The 22973-nt window shown below is 40.3% G+C and overlaps 1 protein-coding gene across 1 annotated transcript; it reads right to left on the bottom strand.

Annotated features, from left to right (window-relative positions):
* Positions 1-16449: 16449 nt before the first annotated feature.
* Positions 16450-18621, bottom strand: LOC138009898 (uncharacterized). The gene has a single exon (XM_068856888.1). It carries the CDS (start codon positions 18619-18621, stop codon positions 16450-16452), a length of 2172 nt encoding a protein of 723 aa, XP_068712989.1.
* Positions 18622-22973: the final 4352 nt, after the last annotated feature.

Consider the following 22973-nt stretch of genomic DNA (forward strand, 5'->3'; position numbering starts at 1 on the left):
ATTTTTGAAAGCTGGTCAAATTATGCTGCGGAATTTGTCATATGCAATAAAGAGACTGAAAGCTGGAGATCAAAAGTAGAAAAAAATATTATATTACATCAGGAAACGACTTCTTTCTCGGCAAATCTAACCAATCGCTGGAAAAGTAAATTTAATATAGTTTCACGCTGCTCCACTCCTGCCTAGTGTCTTCTCCAGAGATGATCTTAAGCTTTTATACTACTCCTTTCATACGATCACTGACTAGCATCACTTCCTATCGATAAGGTGTAAATAGGTGAAAGGTAAAAGACCGCCATGATCACGTTTTGAAAGAGCGTTGGCGGAATTAATGCGCCAAGCTTCCAATGAAAGGCGTTCACTTGATGGTACCGCTAGTTGGTGGTGATAATGTTTGAATTCTATATTTCACCCAATTTCATGGTTGTTCTAGCAAGCATGTTACGACAAAGCTTAACTGCTCTTTTGCAAAGGAGTACTGCTTTTTCGTGCTCCTTTAAACGCACGCCAAACTCACGTTTGGTTTGTCCGATGTTATACTCGTGTTCGCAGTCATTGCAACGACTAGTATACACAGCGTACCTGACACCTGTTTACACCTCATTGATAAGAAATGGAGCTAACTCATATCACGTAAAGTTCCATCTCCTGCGGACGTAGGAGGTAATGTGATACTCTCTCCGTCCTTATACTTCCTAATAGTAATAGCGGAGCTCCGCGCGCGCCGAAGGCACCTGAACGAGGTTTAATTTTTCGCGCTCTTTCTGTGGCTCGATGCGCTACACAGCCATGCTACGTCAACAAAAGCTCTTGACAGTCGATGCTTTTCGTGTTCAGGTATGGTTTGGAAAATATAATATTCTTCCTCTTTCGCTGGTTTCAGTGCAGGTTTAACATAATATAGCTGTGGTCAGGACACACTGGTGGCTACGTAGTTATTCAAGCCAAGCATTGGAGCGATATAAACTTAAAGCTGAATGTTTATTTTTAATTTGTTTAGGGCTGCTTTTTGCTCTGAATTGCCGTTTTTGGTATACTAAGGTTGCAAGATGCCTGGACGGCCTATGACAGCGGAACAGAAACGAAGGAAGAGAGAAAGAGAACGAGAACGACAGAACGGTACACCAGTAATAGCTTAAAATTGGTGGAAAAAAGTTACTCTACAAGTTCTTTTCTTGGTCACTAAACCGTTTGTTATTTCTACGGATGTGTTATTTCTAGTAGATGCATATTTCTAAAAAGTGGTTTTGTCGTTTTTTCCTTTGTTCAGGAATGAAACTCGAATTTTTATTGTTAACTGGAAGTAAATAACAATCATCTGAACTCTTTTTGAACAGAAATAATCGATCTTTTGCTGGTTTGTTTGGCTTTAAAATGCGAGCGAACACGGAGCTTTTTTACTCCGCTTGCCTAATTGTTTTTCAGTGTGCCTCGACAGGGACAAGAAAACTTTGCACTTATATTCTAAACATGTAATCGCAATGAGTTCTCGTAAAAGTAAAGAGAAATATCTAAGCCAGGCTGGCGTGTTTCAATGAATTAAATCAAAATGTAAATGACCTCGTTTTCAGAGATAAAGTGGGATAAATACAGTACGATCTGTCACATCACGAGCTATAGTACGTCTGTGATTTCTAATTTTAGCGTGATTCATATTCGTTGGCTTTTGAAAGTCGACTCTGAAATGACTTCTTTCCTTTTCCGTTCGCTTGCTGAGGAGTTGCTTGTTTTCTTTAAAAACTCTTGCGATTCGAGAAAAATGAATTGCCTAACTGGTCAATTTGACAGTAGATTTCGCTGGAAAAACCGATATCACACTCATCCCTTCGTGATTCATGCAATCAGTCGGTCTTTCAGGTGAAATTAACCATGGAATTCACTTGTTAGGCAGCAAAGAAAACGACATAATTAAGCAATATCCGGGAAAACCAAAAGGCGGACAGTTCCAAAGCCTTTTATTTTCACTAATCCTACAGCCAGTAAGAATAAACAAGCCGGGAGCTCCGCTTTTAGGCTTGGCTAAATCTATATATTATTTTTCTTTTTCTACTTTGTCCCTATGCAAATATCAACTAAATACATTTTTCTCTGTCGTCCTTTACCTTTTTTTCCTTTAACTTTTCCTTCCATGATTACTCTTAGCAACTCATTGTGTCTCATGACATTTACAAAATATTATATTTTCCTTCTCTGGATCGTATAAAACAATCTGCGATTTTCACCATCCATTTGCAACACTTTTCCAGCTAATGTTGACCATTCTTCTCCAACACCACATTTCACTAAGTCTGCGTTTAATGTACTCGAACTAGTAGGCTTATAACATTAGGGAAACAAAACGTCGGGTCTTAAATCGTAACTTCTATAAGCTGCATTTCTTTTAAGCCGGGGTCGCGGGAAATCCACATGGCTGCCTTTTGAACTGTAATCTATCGCATTTGAAAGTGAATATATTTAATTCAAGCCCTTTTGTTTTCAAAAGAACGCGACACGTAATCTAAATCGTATACAAAACTCATAGCAAAAAAAGCAAACCTAATACATGAAGTGTAGAATTGGAATATTCTTCACCAGCCTCGTTTTTGGCTATACACTGGTACCATCCCTCCATATTCTTTGCAGTCTTTGGTAACTGAAGAAGTGACTGGCTCGAAGTAATCTTAATGACAGCATCTGTCGGAAGCTCTCCATTTACAAATTTCCACGATAATGTTGGATGTGGTTCACCACTCGCCTTGCAGCTAATTTTGGTTGTTTCTCCTTCAACGACAGTCTGGGTTTGTGGGGATACGTAAACTACAGGAGTGGCTGATTAAAATAAGAGTACATTGGGAAATACTTTATAAGAGCAAACTGTATATAACGCATTTTTATTAAATAATACTGACTATTGCAGAATGTAACATTTTCCAACCACTATTAAACTACTACATAGATCTACGTCCAAAATAATTTTGCATTTTATTTCGACATCGGCAGAAAAGGAAGCAGAGCCTGCGTGGAGAAAGTGAGGTCATTTACTCTTAGCTTGAGAATGCGGTGTGTGAATGCGGCTTGCTTAGTATGCAGAACACGAATTTGAATACCTGAGAGCCCAAAATTTAAGCTATTGAGCTGAAGCTACACGAAGGAATAGAACTGTAACCTTCTTTAATTTAGAAGATGTAGGCGATAAGCTCTGAGAGTAAAGGCACATAATGCACAGTGCGGTAAAGAGGGGCAGAAACTCACTGGGTAGAGCCTCGCGATCTTCTGAGACGATTTCCGAGCTAGTTTTTGCCGTGTTGATTGACCAGCAAAGCTGTCAAGGCTAGCGAGGTCATGTGTCGAGGGCTCACGTTTCAGTGAATCATGCAATCCAGATGGTGTTGTTGTATCTTGCTCTGCCGAGTTATAATTACAGTCCATTGTTATAATTTCTCGGGCTTCTACTCCCGCAAAATAAATATAAAAAACAAACAAACAAAACCATGAAGCAAAATCACGTCACGGTTCACGATGAATTAAAAATCCGATTCTCATTTCACGGATAGGCATTCTGAAAAATTGATAAAATCACGTTTTACGAGAAAAAAGGGCTATCTCACGTCTCACGGGAAATAAAAAAAGGCAATTCACCGTTCACAAAATTACCCATCTCTACCCTTAATGCAATATGAAGGGGCATGGTAAGTTGTAATGGGATGTGGACTACATGCAGTTATATTTCTTGACCTCTTGGTTGGTAATTAAACCAAATTGCAATATGATGTAATCGCTCTTAGTTAAGGGATGCTTGCAGTGACTTTACAGAGTTGCAGTTACGTTATATGCTGCAGCACAGTTATAACTTCATTTGTAAGATCGTAATTTATTAAATGTACGACTGTATGCATTTCTTGTTGTTGCTCAATCCATGACATTTCTTGTAAAGTAGATTGATTAATTATATTTGTTACAATTCAAGACCATTTTAATTCATATTACGGTTAAATATTCCAATGGTTACACAGTTTCTTTGGGTGCCTTGTGATCTAGCTGACTTACCTATTACTTCGAATTCAATCCAAATTTTGCCGCTTACATTTCCTGCCCTGTTCTTTGCAACACATCCATATTGGCCAGCATCTTTGAAAGTCACATTAGTGATAACAAGAGTGTTTTTGTTAGCAACTTGAGTTCCATTGTTAGTCCAGGTGACGTTTGGTTCTGGGTCTCCTCTCTCAATACACTTTAATTGTAATGTAGAGTGAAACAACACATGCATAGAGTCTTTCTTAAGAGCAGCATCCAGCTTAGGAGGAGCTAGAGAAACAGAAAAATATAAACATCACATTTGCTCAATCGTCAAATGATATATATGTCTTCAATTTTGCACAATTTAAGTGGTTTTACCACGCTAACGAGATGATGATGACTTATATATGCTTTGCATAGGTACACAGTAAAACCTCGCGAGTAAGAACCTTCCATTCTAAAATTTAGCCTAAACAGGTTCTTACATAAATGGTAATTAACAGAAATTTAGGCCATTTAGGTTCTTAAATAGGTTTTTATTTTTTGGATTTAAAAAAAAAAACAAACAAAACAAAACAAAAAATAAATTAAAAAAAAAAAAAAAAACCATAGATAACATAGTTTAGTGACGTTCGGCCCTTCCCTCTTATGTAGCAGCCAGTTTTCCCCTATCCCTTATCTAAAATTTGAATAAGATTAAAATAGAGAATTAAAAGAAAATCACATAAAAATGACTATAATAAGTAAAATCGAAATATGATATGAATCTTCAGAACATCAATCAATTGATCTTATTTGCCATAGTGCACATATTGTTTAGATTAAAAAAATTAAAAAAAAAAACCTGTTTCAAATTTTAGGGTCAACAGCTTTTTTGTTTAGAAGGGGTCTAACTGACAAATGTTAGGCAAAAAGGGTCTTAAAATAGGGCCTTGATAGTAGCACACCAGTAAAAGTGGCTATTCATATTCAGAGAGAACAAACCTCTTTGAATTAACAATTATACCATGTCAATCTAAAAGTATCTTTTTAATTCCCACACTCTCTCGCTATACTTCATTCCGTTGTATGGCATTCCGTTTGGCATTCCGTTTGCCATAGTGCACATATTGTTTAGATTAAAAAAATTAAAAAAAAAAACCTGTTTCAAATTTTAGATTAAATTTTAAATCATTAGCATTTTCTATTTATTATAAATTCAGCTTCCATCGCTTTGTATTCGCACTAACTGAGTATACTAGCAGAAGTTTCTGTCGAAACATGTTTTATAAAGTTAAATGTTTAGTCGTTTCCTTAAAATTTTTAAAATGGGTTCTTATTTGTGAGGTGTTAAATAACGTACCACATTATTGTTTCCAAGTTGAATGGATTAGTTTTTTTAGTTATCCATATTGAAGAAATGGGGATCTTTGGTGACCGAAGTGTTCCCACTTTTTTATATTAACATTAATATTAACTTATGAAATCCACTGTGTCAGAAACAAATTGGCCTCAAAGGGTGAAAAAAAACCTTGTTAAAATCAGTCATCTCACCAACTTAAAGACAGGTGGTTACAAAGACCAATGAAGCATTAGATGACAGATCCTTAGATTAATGGTTGCTAAAGTGCTAATGAATAACGGGCCTGAAAGATTGTTTGATGTGTTAGGCAAAATTTTCAGAGATAACTAATTATGCAATGCTTTCTCAATGTGAAGTGGTTTCTTGGCTGATTGATTGAAAATGATATATAGGAATAAATTAGTCAACCTTTTTGATATATTAATAATTTTAGCATTTCTGCGAATTCACAACACTTCAGAAGAAAATAAATACGAAAATATAACATCATTAAATCCAATGTTAATGCAAAGAATTCCACTACCCTAGCCATAAGAAGAGTACTAAACTTGTAAAGAAATACATACAATTGATGGCATTTATTTCCAGCCTACTGTATGAGGAGCCTAAGCAACCCTTTGTACAATCATCTTTAATTCACTTTTCTTATTTTTGTCTCACACTGGGTCCTTGGTGTGTTTTTCGCACAGTTGGAATCTGTGTATTTTTATGTTATCTGCAAGTCCTTATTTTCATTTGTGCCCTTCGATATGGCCTAGGCAGGCGATTTTGCTTTACGTAGAACATTAATGTTGCCTGTAACCTTAGAGTGTAAAAGCTTAGTCGCCACTGTTTCCTTTTTAAGCAAATCTTGATAAATCGTAGTTTTGTCCTTAAAGATGATGCAGAGACGCACACTCTTATATCTCTTCTACTTTTGTCTGACTTTGCACAGAAATCCCATGATATATGACAATAGGCTATCTAAGGTAGAATTAATGATTTAAATAGACTGAGCGGTGTCTTGCTGGAATCAAGCTCTTCAAATGATACTGTATTCCTGTCTTCTTGCTCGCCCTGGTGCTTGTCCGCGTTCATCTTTGGAAATTCGTATCATGCTGTCATTTTGATAAGAATTCTACATGAGAGGGCCGAAAGAAAAGCCTTAAGGGCATTTTTTTTTTCACTTATGCTTGTCTGGTCTATCTAGACTTTGTAAATTCTAGTTCTTAAGTGTGATCTCAGTTTGTCTTGCAGAGGTTGTCTTCAACGGTTATGTTTGATTTCATAACAAATACCTCAGTGTACTGCAGTCCTGACTGAAAACGTTATAGTATATAAAAGAAATTATGTTTACCAAAAAAGTGCTTAAGCAGTGTTCAATTTATAACTGGTCTTAATGACAATTGACAATTTAGTTTTAGAAATTTGTCTTGCTTAAAATTGCGTTAAGTATGGCTTAAAAGGAAACCTCTACGACGTGGCCATCGAAAAGGGCTTCAGGCTTACTTTCTATGCTGTCGGTAAAATCCTTTCTCAGGTTGAATCCGTTTTTACCTACTGTAGGTTACATTGGTCATTGTCATTTTACCCAGGTTGAATATGCACTCGGATGAACTAAAGAAACTTTTTTTTTTGGAACCCAAATTAAGCATAGAGAAAAGTTAGGGTCAGGTTAGGATTAGTTTTGGTTATTATACATGGATATCAATTGACATATTATACAGAAGTAAATAACGAAAAGAACAGTGTTTGGTTGAACATGTTCGTCGTTGTAGTGTGACTAACTAAAGATCTGGAGGGTCCGTGTTTGTAATATAGAGACTGAATTGATGAGTGTATAAATGCAGGAACCGATAACATGGTGCGAAACATGAGGAACATGTGTTGAGATGCGTAGGACACCGAGAGCTTGAGGAAGGCATAGGTGTTCTCAATCCTTTTGGGGGTGGGGAAGTGCATATTTAACCTACAATCTCCGACAAAACTGTTGACACAGAGACGCAAATTCACCGTCATTTCCCCTTCGCACTCCCCTACCCCCTCATTCAATGTTGCTGAATATTGTCATATGTTGTACAGTATATTTCCGACCAAGACAAGGCAACATTGAGTTTAGGGGATGGGGAAAGGCCGGCTCTTAATCGGAACGTTTGGATAAGTTGTTGGAGTACCAAAAATGTCGCTTGCCACAACAGGTTTTGTCCCAGATTGTAGGTAAAATGAGGATCACCAATTTAATCTAGGTAAAAACGGATTCAACCTGAGAACGGATTTTACCGACGTATACATGCAACGGATAAAAAAATACGGAAGGGCGTGCTACTAACAATTCTTGCGAAGAAGGTAGGCTCAAGGAGTGCAGATTACCTATTAATCGCGGAATTGCTCCTCGCACCTTGAAATGTTGGGACTGGTATTTGCAAATATTCCTGAGGACAAATTTGCGATGTCAATGTAATTTGTGTCCAGCCTGACTCTCTATTCTGCATTCTCATCAAGACTGTTCATGAAATAATATTTCTGTCTCTCATGAAAACTGATGCATTTCGTTCCCTCTTACCATAAACCAAGATATCAATTCTATCGTTTGCAGAGCCTCCCTCGTTCATTGCTACACAGGTGTAGGAGCCTTCTTCTTCTTCTGTTATGTTTCTTTTAACCAATGTTGTGTTGGAATTCTCTTCTCTTAACAGACGATTATCTTTAAACCAGCTTAGCTGGGGTTTTGGCAAGCCATAGAAAGCACAAGTCAAATTAATATTGTCTCCTTCAAGTACATCATGGTGTGTTGCTGATACCTTGACAGTTGGTGGAACTAAAAACAAAAGAGAAAAAGTTAATATAATAAGATCTTACTTGAACTGCAGCCGTTCATAACCATTATTTTCTCTTCAGACCAGAAAAAAAAAAGTTGCTTCAAGTAGGTAAATGCTTGTCTCCTGTACCCTCACTTTTTTTTACCATAAATAAACTACATACATACATACATACATACATACATACTTAATTGACCTCTCCCCATAGGGGCTTTTCAGGGCCAATGAATCAACGAAACAACAGAACACAACAACTACAACTGTTAAGAATCCCAACTGGCCGGAGGCAAACCAAATAGCTATTTACAAGTGCAGCTGGGAAGTTGAGCCAGGGACTACCAGGATCAAATTCAACGAGTGGTCAGAGCGGGTCTTGAACCCGGGATCTCCGGATCTCAAGGCAAGCGCCCTCACCACTGGGCCACACTGCCTCCTTACACTAGTACCTACACTAGTAGCAGCCAAAGTGAAAATGAATTTGAACACGGTTTTATAAAACTCTGTAAAAGCTTTATTTTGAGTCCTAGAAGGCGAGGAGGATCATATCGAAGCACCTAGCCTATTATCTAAAATTAATGTTTATTTTACATAGCTTTTTCTGTAATTACATTCAAGTTACGTCACACGTGACCGGTAGTTCTGAAATTTGAAGTGAGTAGTAAAAGCTGCGTGCCAGTTTTGTACTTTGCTCTGGAGGTTTCCTCTAGATATTTCCTTGATAAATTGCAAATAGTTAGCTATGAACTTGAGTTTTTTTTTTAGAAAACAAACGGTGTTTGAAAAGTAGAGACTATTTCAAGCGTTTGGTGAAATATTGTTCAGTTATTGTTTATATTTCGTACCACCTTTCAGAAAAATCTTCAAGATTTCACTCAAATCTCGGAAGCTCCAAAGATGAAGAAAGCGGATGTTCATTTCAGTCTCGTGGATACTGGTCACGTGTGATGTAGCTCGACTGTAATAAATCCACAATGTTGTTTTTGTTGCTATTTGTTTGCCTAGTGTAAGTCAGTGGAATGACTTTATTTATCTACATCTGTCAGTGATATTAATGACTGTCTTTTACCTTACTCCAAACATAATTATTGCTAATAATTTGGTGTTGATGAGCTTAATAGCTATATGAAATTTTACCCTTTTTCATATACAAAACAAGCCTTGACTAGCCTACGTTATTTGCTACTTGTGTATGTACTTCATGTGTGTGATGATTTTGTTTAATAAAATTGATATTGTTGTGGTTGTTGTTGTTGACTATGGGTGAATAATTCTCTCAACGATTTTTGGTCATTTCTTCTTTATCACTGCCGTATTCGCAAATACTGCGGGAACAGATTAAACTACATTTACCCTCACACAAAACCTGGGAGTTTAGTCCACCAAGCTTTATTCCCAAGATGACTTAACAGCTTAGCACGCAACAATATGCATCATGTGACATCCATAGAATGTTCATACACGTACACACGACATCCACCCTTCGGTCTTGTATTGTTTGCTCTGTTTGAGATATTCTGATTTAGTGTGGAATAGACTGGTTCATCCTCTCCCATTTGCCATTTGCTTGGCGGCATAATATAGAGTTGTCTTCCTGTGCTCTAGGCCACAAGCGAGGCCCTTCCATGGTGAGTCCTTGTTTCCTTGTTCTCTTTAAAAAAATTGTTTTTGTTTCCTTGTTTCCAAAATTACTTTCAAACTTGTTCCAAGCTTTTTGATCCCTAACTTGTTCCCTAAGATATTTTGTTATTGTTCCCTTGTTCCCCAATTTAAATTAGCTATGTCCCCTTGTTCCCCAAACCCTGGGAGGGCCTCAGAAGCTTTTTAGTACTTTTAAAATACAATGGGGCCAAGATGCAGTCTGTGGTCAGATAGGGTAATCCAGGCTTATGAAGAGTTTCTCCACACTGATTTCTTCTTTTTTTTTTTTTTTTTAGAATTTATTAAGATTCATATATTTTAACTGCAGAATAGAATGAAGTGGAACTGGCAAAGGAAGCCTGAAAAAATCCAGGCTTGAATAGGATTCAAACCCATAATAGTGCAATTGCGCTGAACGTGCTCTAACAAGTAAGCTATCAAGCCTGTTGATAACTGGTTAACTGAGAGATGGTCAATAGCCTACTTTCGGTATATTTAAATTCAGTTCTAAAGAAAAGGCGTAATCTCGAGGCTCTAGGAAATATACTCATGCAAATCCTCATATTCATTCCCCAGGGTCTCGAGATGTTGCCTTTTGTTTAGGACTGAATTTTGACATATTGAAATTGATCAAATGTTAATTCAAGTTTATCCAGCACGAGGTGAACAAAACGGTGAATCTTCACATATTCTAAAAAAGTATAATTTTGTTTTCCTGGTATGGGATAAACTTGAACTTGCAATTGTTTCCAGACTTGATAGCTCAGTTGGTAGAGCAACTGCAGCCCAATCATACGGTCATGGGTACGAATTCTGTCCAAGCCTTGATCCTTTCGTGCTTTTAATTTCTTGTACATAACTGCACTGCAATGATCTTTCCAACTTTCATTTATTTCTGTTTCTCCAGTCTCTTGACGATATTCTTTTATTCATTAGTTTTACAATATCAACTCCAGCTGTCAACCAACGCTGACAACGTAGTGAATGCAACAAACAACTGGCTAGTTCTTTCCACGGCTTCTGGTAAAGGAGTTGATGTGATTGGCTCTGAGTAGACTGGACTGCTGACAAGTTGATCTTGCAGAATGTTTTTACGTCTTTGCCAATTCTAGGCAATTGCACTTTTGAATGCAGCCTCTGCGTCTAACGGACAATTCCAGGATATTCTTCATGAGCAAGTGTAAGGTGCTGCGACTTCAGTGTACTGGGTATCACAATCCTAGTACCCCAACTACGCATAGTTTACCGCTAACCAGTATGTACTTGTTGCACTGATCATTATTTACAGTTCCGTTTTTAAGGCATTGGTCCAGTTCAACAACCTCTTAATCATCTGCTGAAACTCCTCCATTTACCGTGGTGTCATCCCACGTGGAGTGGCAGGCACAGCTACAAATCAAAGAAATCTGAGCTGAACTTATGCGAAATGTGTAGCGCTTTTACCAAAATGATCGTCAGTGGGTCATAAAGATCGTGATGCTGCGTGCCTAAAGGTCTACCTCCAAATGATGGCATGGTTACCCTACTTTAAATAAACTCAGCTAAGTAAAATACTCTGATTACAATTCTGGAGTACTTTGTCAACTGTTGATGTGAGGTGCCATTATCTAATGATAGTCTCCTTCGTCCTTCTAACGACAGATTTGTGGGTACAGTAGCATGGTGTGGCAAGACGTCATTTGTTATTAAGTATTTGCCTGTTAGTTTTTCGACTGCGTTACTGGACTTCAGACTTTTTTAGTACATTTTTTTCTTCGCTTCGCGCTCTGGCTGCGCATGCGTAATTTTTCGCTGTCTCGTAGAAGGCAATAGAAGTGAGATTCGAACTCGGTATCTCTTCCTTCAGAGACAATCGCGATGACCACTTAACCACGAAAGACTACAGGACAGATTGATTGAGATATATGTATAAAAGAATTTTGTGCTTGACCGGAAACGAGTTTTTGTCTTTTCGTTGCACGCAATGCAATTTCCGGTCATCGTATGATTCTGTAACAGGTCAGAGGAGAGTGGACACGGTTCGAAAAGCATCATCGTCGCAAAACTCAAAATTGCTTCATTTGCAAGTGACTGCTGAAGTGGAACGATCTCTCAAGGCACTCTCCGAGGCGGGAAAATACAAGGGTCTTTAAAGAGTGGTTATCAAAACAGCTGATCGGTTATGCAGCTAGTGTTATAAAAACTGTAAATAGACCAAAGAAATGTTTCACTGAAAGAGATATGGGCATACAAGGACTCCTTACATTCCTTCGAGGAATCACTACAAATACACATGTTCTATACTACGCCGGGAAGAAAATCGGTGTAGATTGTTTCTGTTATTTGCACAAACGAGAAATCGGCTGTGCGGAGAAATTGGGTCTTGATATTTCAACGAACGAGTAAGAGAAATTTGTTGTTAGATAGCAAAGTGGAGACGCTTATTTGCCTATCTGTAAACTGAAGTATGATTTATCCTCTGCTGTCAAATATTGGAAGCTAGTGATCATTTGCTAGCTTTTCTAAGTTTTTGCACATTTGCTTACAGGTTTCACGATTATCCTGAGCAGCTGTTCGATTTACTTTTTTCCCTGGGAATAAGACCCGTCGCTGTGTTTGATGGGCAGAATTTAGAGGCCAAGTAGTACTAACTTAAATTTTTGTTCTCCCGTTAAAGGTCTCACAACGAAAATGCGACAGACACAGAACAATTGTGGCGAGGCGGGAATGAATCGAAAGATATCGATCACTTCAGTAGAGCGTTGAAGATGACTTGTGAAATGTCTCATAAACTACTGAAGGTGAGATGTTGTTTTGAAGTTTCACTGATCACATGAAAAAGTGCCTGCAGTAATATTTTCAGTTTTTCCGCTGCTTTTCAATTTCATCTGGATCGATTTCCGATCGGGTTCTCGGGACAAAAAAAAAGGTTACATTGTTGCCCCGTTTGAAGCGGGTGTCTACAAAACGAAGACCCAAGACCAAAGAACGAAGACCTCAAACGTGATAACAATGGGGGTGTCAGGCCTACACAACTCCTATCCACGTGTTTTAGCCAGCTTAGAGTTTGGCTCGAAAGAGTATGTCTTTTAAGGATGTGCCCCTTTTGTACGAAACGATCGGGGGATCTTGAAATATTTCGCTATGTAGCGGTTGTTGCTGGGTTAAATGCCATTTTTGCATGAGTATTTGTTTACGATTAGGCACCGTAGGGCGGTATTGCGTAACGAAAAGACAGGATTCACTTATCTTCTTTGCATTTCTGTAGGAGGGCTTGTTTCCTGTTCTTAAATTTGATGTCTGATGTGTAGCCGTAATCAGGCTTTCTGGATATCCTCGTTCAATAAGGCTTGCTCTAAAATGCAAGATTTCAGTTTTGAATTTCTTTTCAGAGGATTTCTTTGCAGAGGATTTTGTACGGAGAAGTGTAAGTGCTTTGCCTTTGATAAAGCCCGTTTTTAGACCCCTAAAGGGTGGCAAACAGAGGCAACAAAAATCATATCAAAAACCTCTCGAACGTAGAACTTACACATGACCAGATCAATTTGCCGGCAAAAGGGCTGAAATTCATCCCCACACCAAAACAGAAAGAAATACAAATTAGGCGCCATCTCCTTAAAGACTTTGACCAATTTGCCAGAAGAATGCGCCTTCAATATATTTATCACGGGGAAAGTAACAAAGCGCACCCTTTCCAAGTCAAATCTGGCTGGATTCCTCCGGTTCAACTTTCAGTAGCCCTTGAGAGCCATATGGAAGAAACTAGAGTTCTACTCGCAGAAGTCCAACTTTCGAAGCCAAAGAACAATTTGTCTCTCAATGAACAAAGAGAACTTAAGACGCTTTCAGAAAATACCGAAATAAACCTGAAAAAGGCAGATAAAGGGACTCGAACTGTTGTTCTAAACACTGTGGACAAAATTCTAGAAGGACAAGTCCAGTTAGACAACTTTGAGCGCTAGGCCACTCTTAAGGCCAATGGTTAAAGACACATCCTTAAGAGTTCTTATACTAGTAAAGGAACTCTACCCACAAAACCACATTGACGAAATGACTAAGAAATGGCTTTGTCTAACACCAAATCCGCCTCGCGTACCAGTATTCTACACGCTCACTAAAATACACAAACCAACTCCGGTAGGTAGACCTATAATATCTGGGTGTGATGGTCCTACTGAGAGACTTTCATCATTTGTACACAGGCCACTTCAGCCCATAGCAAATAAACAAAAGTCGTATCTAAAAGACACGACGGATTTTATCCACCTCATACAAACAACAAGAGTGCCGAAAAATGCAAGCCTTGTCTTGATGGACGTGACTAGCCTATACACAAATATACCTCTGGAGGAGGGAGTTGAGACAGTGTGCAAGACATACGACTCTTTCTATAAAGATAGCCCTCCCATTCCTACACAGTATCTTAAAAGGGTGCTTAAACGTATCCTTCAAGAGAAATCATTCGAGTTTAATGGAAAAAACTACCTCCAAACACATGGAACTGCAATGGGCACCAAGATGGCAGTAGCTTTTGCAAATATCTTTATGGCGGAGGTAGAAACAGAGATTCTTAACCAGAGCGCTCTTAAACCACTAGTCTGGAAAAAGGTATATTGACGATATATTCTCAATTTGGAATATACACTTCTTCTTTATTCGGGATAAGAAATTCAGCACTGTGCCGTTGCTGGCAGCCAACTCTCTCTAGCTCTCTCAAAAACTGGCGTTTATATATGCTATTGCTCAGCTATGATTGGTCAGAGAGCTTGAAAAGTTACACAAACGTGTTCATAACACTCTCAATAACAAAGGCGGAAAAGCTTGTGGTAAATACTTGCGGTAGATACTTCAGCTTAGCTAAATTCGAGTTAATTAAATTGTTAGATAAACTGATGCCAACGGAAACCGAAATTTCCGCGGTCCTTTATGCTAACCCGTGTGGGCTAAACGTGGGAAACTAACTGTGATCTTCTTACGACTACAAAACTCCAGCGATAAAAATTCAAACACGCTTTATTCTTCATTCAACTGCCTATGACGGCGCGAACTCAACCGATGCGGTGAAAGCGAAAAGCGGTTAAGACTAGAAAACAAACAAATACAAAAATTACTTAGTAAAATGAACTAATCGTAAACAGAAACTCGACGAAAAGATACACTTACATTTGTTAGGAGCTGGTAACTGAATATTGACTGCTTGAAGCGAAGAAAGTAACAAACTGCAGAAAGCGAAACTACAAGAACTACTCTCAAGCGAAAATAACTGATCGAGAACCCTAGAAATGACTAAATTAAGCCTTAAATACCTCTAAGAGAACGAATAAATTAAGCACTAAGTTCCTGATTAAACAGAGTGACAACTGCATTCCTAAGAGAGGAATACAATCCCGCTAATGAGCAGGCGTTTGGATCTAACACCGGCCGCTAAGTGTGAGACAGCTTAAGTCGAGTCACTTACATGGAACAGATCTAAACAGAAACTACGCGTGCCAGTCCATAGGAGCGTTAAGTACAGTTTTGCATTATACCAAGTGCATACTAAGAAATTTATCCCCGGGGGAAAATATTGAACTAGAAATTTAAAACAACGTTTTCAATCTGGGAGTCTTAAAGTCAAACAACGTTCAAAATTGGCATCTTGGATCACTTCTTTCTTCTCCTTCAACCAGAAGGCAGGGTTTATCAATTAGTCTTTCAAAAACACCTGATTTCATGCTCACTTTCGCACGGCGAACAAATCCTCTCTTGTCGGGGAACACCTTAACGATTTTCCCTAAAGGCCACGAATTGCGGTGTGAACTTTCATTTGCGACTAAGACGATGTCTCCAACTGCCAGATTTCTCCTTGGACGAACCCATTTTTGACGAATCTGTAAAAGGGGAATAAATTCCTTGCACCATCTTCTCCAAAACACATCCGCAAGATACTGCACTTGCCTCTAACGGCGTCTTGAAAGGAGATCTTTGTGCTGGAATAGACCAGGAGGCAAGGGGGCCTCAGATTTTAGCAAAAGCAAATGATTAGGAGTCAAGGCCTCCAAGTCGCAGGGGTCGCTGGATACGGCCGAAATGGGTCGACTGCTAAGGATGCTCTCGACCTCGCACATTAGCGTGGGTAGACTTTCATCATCGGTTATTTGTTCCCTAAGTAAGGACCGAAGAATCTTCCTGATGGTTGGCATGCATCTTTCCCAGATACCTCCAAAATGGGAACCGTAAGGGGGGCTGAAGGTCCACTTGATACTTTTCTGCAAAAGAGAATTATGGATTTTCTCTTGGTTCCACTCTGAAATAGCATCGCGGAGCTCTTGCTCACCACTTGTGAAATTGGTGCCATTGTCTGAATAGATTTCCTTTACTTGACCTCTTCTCGCAATAAATCTTCGAAGAGCCAACAGAAAGTTGAGAAGAGTCTGTGTCGAGGCTGAAAGCAACTTCTATATGCACAGCGCGGATAGCTAAGCAGGTGAAAATTACACCGTATCTCTTAACGAGACTACGACCACGACGAACTTGGAATGGACCAAAGAAATCTAAGCCAACTGACGTGAACGGTGGTCTGTCAGGTCGAACGCGATCTTCTGGCAAGTCAGCCATTTTCTGTTGACAAAGAGATGCTTGTGAACGTCGGCATATGACGCACTTTGCGAGAACACTCTTTACGGCTGAACTTCCCTGAGTTATCCAAAATCTTTCTCAAATGAGGGACAAAACATGCTCTCTTCCAGAATGGCCACACGCCTTGTGATAATGATCGATAATTAATCTGCTCACGCGATCATCTTTCGGGAGAATAATCTGATTCTTTGACTCTGAAGACAACGTACAGTTGCGAAGTCTACCACCCACGCGTAACAGACCATTCACAAAGATTGGGTCGAGCTTGTAAAGGCGACTACTCTTCTTAACCTGCTTCTTAGGATTTGCCGTTTCCTCCGGGAAGGATTGCCGTTGGACGTGCTTTAGAATTTCTCCCTCTGCCCGTTGGATTTCTTCAAGGGTGATAAGCATAAAACTGCCATTTCGTGGTTTGTCTCCTTTACTCGCCTTGAGGAGATTATTTCTGTAACGGAAAAGCCAGGCAACGACTTTCACCAGGAGAGACCATGAGGAACATCTGCTAGCGTACTGCAATAAAGGACTTCTAGGGGTGTTCAGAGAAGACACGCCGGCTCGAACTTCTCTTTTCACTTCAGAATCATTGTTTGCCATCTCGCCAAATAGCTCATCTTGCGCTGGCCACATGCTGTCATGCTTCCAAAGGAATGCCGGCCCCGTTAACCAACGACTTTGACGAAGGAAAATATCTGCCGTCAAACCACGCGAGGCGTCATCTGCAGGGTTATTATCGCCATTGACATGAAACCACCGATTAGGCTGGGACCCGTCACGAATAATCGCTACCCTATTGGCAACAAAGGTGTGGTACCGGTTTGTTTCATTCTTGACGTAGCGCAGAACTGCGGTACTATCCGTCCAGAAGACCGACCTTGCATTGACTGAGATCTCCAACTCTCTCTTCAATAATCTGTCTTGCTTAACAGCTGTTACCGCTGCAGACAATTCCAGACGAGGGATCGTTATCATCTTCAACGGAGCGACACGTGACTTCGCGCAGAGAAAAGAGCAATGGGCTTCATTGCGGGCATTGACAAGACGAAGATAACTAACTGACCCATAACCAATTTCAGATGCATCAGCAAAATGATGTAGCCGACTGGACGTAATGACACCAAAACCATCTGGCTTCAGGCAGCGTTCGACAAAGAATTTAGACAATTTGGGTAAATCTGCCAACCATCGTTCCCAAGAAACCTCGTACTTTGAGGGGATCGCATCATCCCATCCTAGCTTCTCCCGGCATAAATCTTGAAGCAAGCGTTTGGCTGGCAACAGGAACGGTGCAGCGAGACCAAGAGGATCATAAACTGAACTCACAACCGAAAGGATACCTCTTCGGGTGGGTGGGCTATGTTTCAGGTCTATCTTGAACCCAAAAGTATCCGTTTCTATGCACCATCGAACTCCAAGGGCTCTTTCGAATGGTAGATTTTCTTTACTAAGGTCCACGTTCTTTACTTCTTTGGCGCGCTCGGCTTCAGGGATGGCATCAAGGACTCTGCAGCTATTACTAACCCATTTGGTCAGATGAAATCCACCTCTTGAAAGCAAACATTCCAAATCACTTGCATGTTGTAAAGCTTCTTCAGTTGATGGTAAAGATTTCAGGCAATCGTCTACATAAAAGTTCTTGTTAACTGAGCTTACAACTTCCCTTGGAAAGTCGTCGCTGTTGTCCTCTGCCGTCTTTCGCAGGGCAAAGTTAGAACATGCTGGAGATGAAGCTGCTCCAAACAAATGCACAACCATCTGATACTCTTCAAGATTTTTGTCCAGGTTACCATCAGGCCACCACAGGAAACGGAGGAAGGCTCGGTCTTCTTCGGCTACCCTAACTTGGTAAAACATCTTTTCAATATCCGACATGATTGCTATCCTTTGTTGGCGAAACCTCATCAATACACCGAACAACGTGTTCGTTAAGTCTGGACCCTTGAGCAACAGATCATTGAGCGACTTTCCTTGAAACTTCGCAGAACAGTCGAAAACGACTCGTATTTTACCAGGCTTGCGAGGATGGTAGATGCCGTGGTGCGGGATATACCATTTTACACAGTTTAACGCCTGCGTGTGCACAGGAACTTTACGGGCGTAGCCCTTCTCTAGAATCTCAGCCATAAAGACCTTGTAGTTAGCATACAGGTTCTTGTTACCATGTAACTTCCGCTTCAGCCATAGCGCTTGCTGTTCAGCTTGTACCCGATTGTTTGGCACCGCGACTTCAAGATTTCTGAATGGCAAAGCCATTTCTTAATGACCTTCTTTCAGAACTGCCGTACTATTTAGCACTTTTAAGAAACGCAGCTCCTCTTGGGACATCTCAGTTTTATCATCTGCACTGGATTCGGGGAAATCACCATTGTAGTAGTCCTTCAGCATCTGGATGAGATCGTGGTCGGCCTTAGAAAAGAAACTGGATATGCGTGAGCGGAGGCTACCACACCCTAAGGGACCATTCACAACCCAACCTACAATTGTACGGGACGCGTAAGGGCCGCCATCTTGACAATGCCTCACTTCTAGAGGATCGAGGATCTGCGGGACGTCACTGGCTATTAGGAGACCGACTTCTGCTTCTACATCCGGCAAATACACTCCACTCAAATGTGGCCATTTGTTAACATCAACCTGGTTTGGGATATCCTCCTTTGATACGGGAATCTCGGGTCTTGTGTACAAGGGAGGCAATTTGACAAACACGTTCTCGTCCAGGTCGGAAATAGCCAGATCTTGCAGAACGAAACTGTCAATGAGGCTGTTCTTTCTGTCCAACGTTGTTAAAGAAATCAAAGTTCTTTGGCCATTTACTCCTAACTGTCTCATTAGGGCTTCAGTACAAAACGTCGAAGAACTGCCGCTATCCAAGAAGGCGTAAGTGATTACAGGTGTCCCATTTCCTTTAGGCCATACTTTAACTGGAACAATGGCCATAGCTGTCCTCGAGGTGTCTGTCCCAACAAAGGGACTAATTCTTCCGCCTGTATTGACCATAGCACTTTGAACACGCAGAACCTCCTCGCGAGACGAAGTACTTGCTATGGCATTGTTAGCTTCTGGGCAACGTGCAACAGAATTCGTGTGGAGAACTGTTGGATGTTTCTTGTGCAATTCACAATTGCACACGTTTTCCGTTTCGGTCAATTCCTTGCTATGTGCTCAGTGGACAAACAACCGAAGCAAAGACGCTTAGACTTCATAAACTCGATTCGTTCCTCGTAGGGGCGACTCCTAAGAGATTTGCATCTCTCTAGGGCGTGATGATCGTTGCAATAAAGGCAAGAGACTTCTTCTACTGGAGGTAAGTCTGAACTTGGCAATTCCCTGGTGGCAGGTGAGGTCAGGCAATTGTTAACATGCGAAGCAAAGCTACGTCTTTCTTTCGTTTTCTCGTGGGATACTTTATTCAAGAGACCTCGACGTGTATCAGGTCTAGGCCTAGAGTCTTCGACAATCTTCCCGAAGAGAGGGTTGGTCGCTACGCGAGCTTCATGGTCGACAAACTCAGCAAGGCCATTAAACCGGATAGCCCTTCCTTGATCCTCCATGATTTCATCTACCAAGCGCCGCCATCTTACTCTTAAACTGAACGGCAACTTCAGAGATAACTTCTTAATGGTTTCGGGTTGTTCAAGCTTGGTTAGGTTCCTACTACTCTCCATGGCATTCTTGCACCTCATAAGGAAAATGGCAAATCGATTTAGGGCTTGGCCATCCTCTACTTTCACATCGGGCCAATTCAATGCCTTGGTTTCATATGCAGCTACAACGTGGTAATTATCACCAAACTTCTTCCTGATCAGTCGTTGAGCGTCTTGATAACCATCTTCAGGTGGGAGATAATGGCACGATCGCACGAGCTCTCTCACATCTCCACTAGTAAACTGCTCAAGGTAATAGAGCCTTTCGCTACTGCTTGACGTCTTGGACTCGATTATACTCTCAAACGCTCTTACAAAGGGTTCATATTCCATAGGGGCTCCGTTGAAGATAGGGACACGAGGCTGAAGGAGAGAACTTTTCTTCTGTTGTATTGCAAGCATCTCCACAATTTTATTCTGTTGCTGTTGCAGAGCGTTCTGTTGCTGATGGAGTCCTAACATTTCGTGAAAAGCCCTTTTGCTTGGCGAAGAAAGCACTTCGGAGGACTCTGAAACAGCCCTTTCGTTGTTAATAGGCAAGGGGGGATGGTGCCCTTCTGCTGCTTCTTGGTTAGGGTTACAGCGATGCTTTTCTTCCGGAAAATGCGGGTTTTCTTTACGTGGCTTCGATTCTAAATTTCTGGGGTCAGGAGCAACCAAGCGTTGTTTAGGAGCGGTCTCCTTACGTTCCAATGGACAAGGATGATCGACAGCTTCTACAATGGATGTTAATGCTTGTTCACGGGCATGGGATTTAGCCAACTTCGTTTCTAGAGTTAAGCGTTCTTCTTCCAGTTGAAGGTGAAACTTCTGTTTCTCTAGTAGCTGTCTCTTCTGAAGAACCGCCTCTTCCGCTTTTAACTCTGTTACACGTGCAGCTTCTTTAGCTCTGGCCACGGACAATGAAGCTACATTACTTCCACGCGAACCACTGCGAGAAGAACGATGAGATTTTCTACTAGAAAGTCTGGAGGCTGAGGTTCTCGACACGATCTGACTTGCAGAGTCTTCTGGTTGCAACTGAGAGTCTAAACGCGCCACTTCCTCAGTTCTTTTAATCCAACCTTGAACTTCGTGGATAAAGTCATCCTTTCGAACAGACTCACGTTCGAAAGATTCATGGCACCTCAATATGCTCGACTCGTCAGACAGGTACGACATATATACAACATGAGCTTCCTGGAAAGCAACGAATGCAGCAACAAACTCTGACATTTTCTCTTTAACGCGAGAGGCGTTCCCTTCGCGGGACAGCAACACTTGAATTTCATTCCTTTTAATTGTAACTACCGAGAGATATCCAGATCTGGAATTCTTCAGCCGCCGAAGGTCTTCGAGTGAAATAACTTGATCTAGTGCCGCGCTAGCAGCGCCAACGACAACATCACCACCACCGGGACCATCTTCTTTCGCCGCCATCAAATCTCGGCAAACTCAGGACAAATTCTTAACGATGTGATCTTCTTACGACTACAAAACTCCAGCGATAAAAATTCAAAAACGCTTTATTCTTCATTCAACTGCCTATGACGGCGCGAACTCAACCCATGCGGTGAAAGCGAAAAGCGGTTAAGACTAGAAAACAAACAAATACAAAAATTACTTAGTAAAATGAACTAATCGTAAACAGAAACTCGACGAAAAGATACACTTACATTTGTTTGGAGCTGGGAACTGAATATTGACTGCTTGAAGCGAAGAAAGTAACAAACTGCAGAAAGCGAAACAACAAGAACTACTCACAAGCGAAAATGACTGATCGAGAACCCTAGAAATGACTAAATTAAGCCTTAAATACCTCTAAGAGAACGAAAAAATTAAGCACTAAATTCCTGATTAAAAAGACTGACAACTGCATTCCTAAGAGAGGAATGCAACCCTGCTAACGAGTAGGCGTTTGTATCTAACACTAACACTTCAGATAATTACGTTAAGATAACTAACATGGTCGGTATTACAACTTTATAGGAAAGAGCCGCTAAGACGGTCCTCGTGTTTCCAACAACACCGGCGGAAATTCGACTGTCGCCTAATGCATTTTCTCGTGGGAAAGTTACTTAAATTAACTGACAGGGACGAGGTTGTTTGCTAACCCTTGCACAGCCATTGCAAAATCTTGAAATAAAGTACCATTTCCTAAAAATCAACTACTGTTATCCTTGTGTAGTATCCAGCCACATGAGGGAGTGATTTTAATGACAGCAAATCTTACGTTAATATAAATGCACTTTAATAATGGGAGCACGCTTTGCAATTTATTGTCCAAAGTGTTGAAGCATATCTTATGACATTTTATGCAATATTCTTATGATCGTTTTATTGTATGCAAAGTATGCTATGCACGGTGCTAAGAACTTAGATAATAAAGTGAAACGTGCAAACCAAATTAAGTGTAGTTAGAATAAGTCAGTTGCAAGTTTATAAATACTTAAGTATGAGATCATCAAATATCAAAAAATGAAAGAAAATTTTCTGTCATTTTGTGAACCCCCTGCCAGAATTGTAAATACAGATCAGTCGGGGAGCAGTGGCCTGATGGGAATTGAGCTATTGGATATCTGAACCCAGCATCACTTAACAAAAATGAACTGAGGCACGTGAGTTGTAAGGGATGGTTCTTCGTTTCCTGTGAATAAATAACACAACAAAACAGAGGCATTGTTGATCTATTTTTGCCAAAGAAAAAATGAACTGATTAATGAGTCAATTAGTAGATGGAAAATTTGTTACACCGATATTATCAAGTCACAAGACAAGTAAACATTTACATAACTGCACCTCAATTGAAAAGTCTTATTGAAAAAATCTCACCTATGATTTTTTTTAACGTGATCGTGGGCTGCAACCAATTCGACAAAACCAACTAGTTTATGTTGACCATTCTTGATCACCATCTCAAGGTTTTTCCTAAAAAAAACTGGTATATAAAACTTTATAATCCTATACTGAACAGTCATCATG

Source organism: Montipora foliosa, chromosome 7, assembly GCF_036669935.1.
Source record: "Montipora foliosa isolate CH-2021 chromosome 7, ASM3666993v2, whole genome shotgun sequence".
In the NCBI taxonomy this organism is placed as follows: domain Eukaryota; kingdom Metazoa; phylum Cnidaria; class Anthozoa; order Scleractinia; family Acroporidae; genus Montipora; species Montipora foliosa.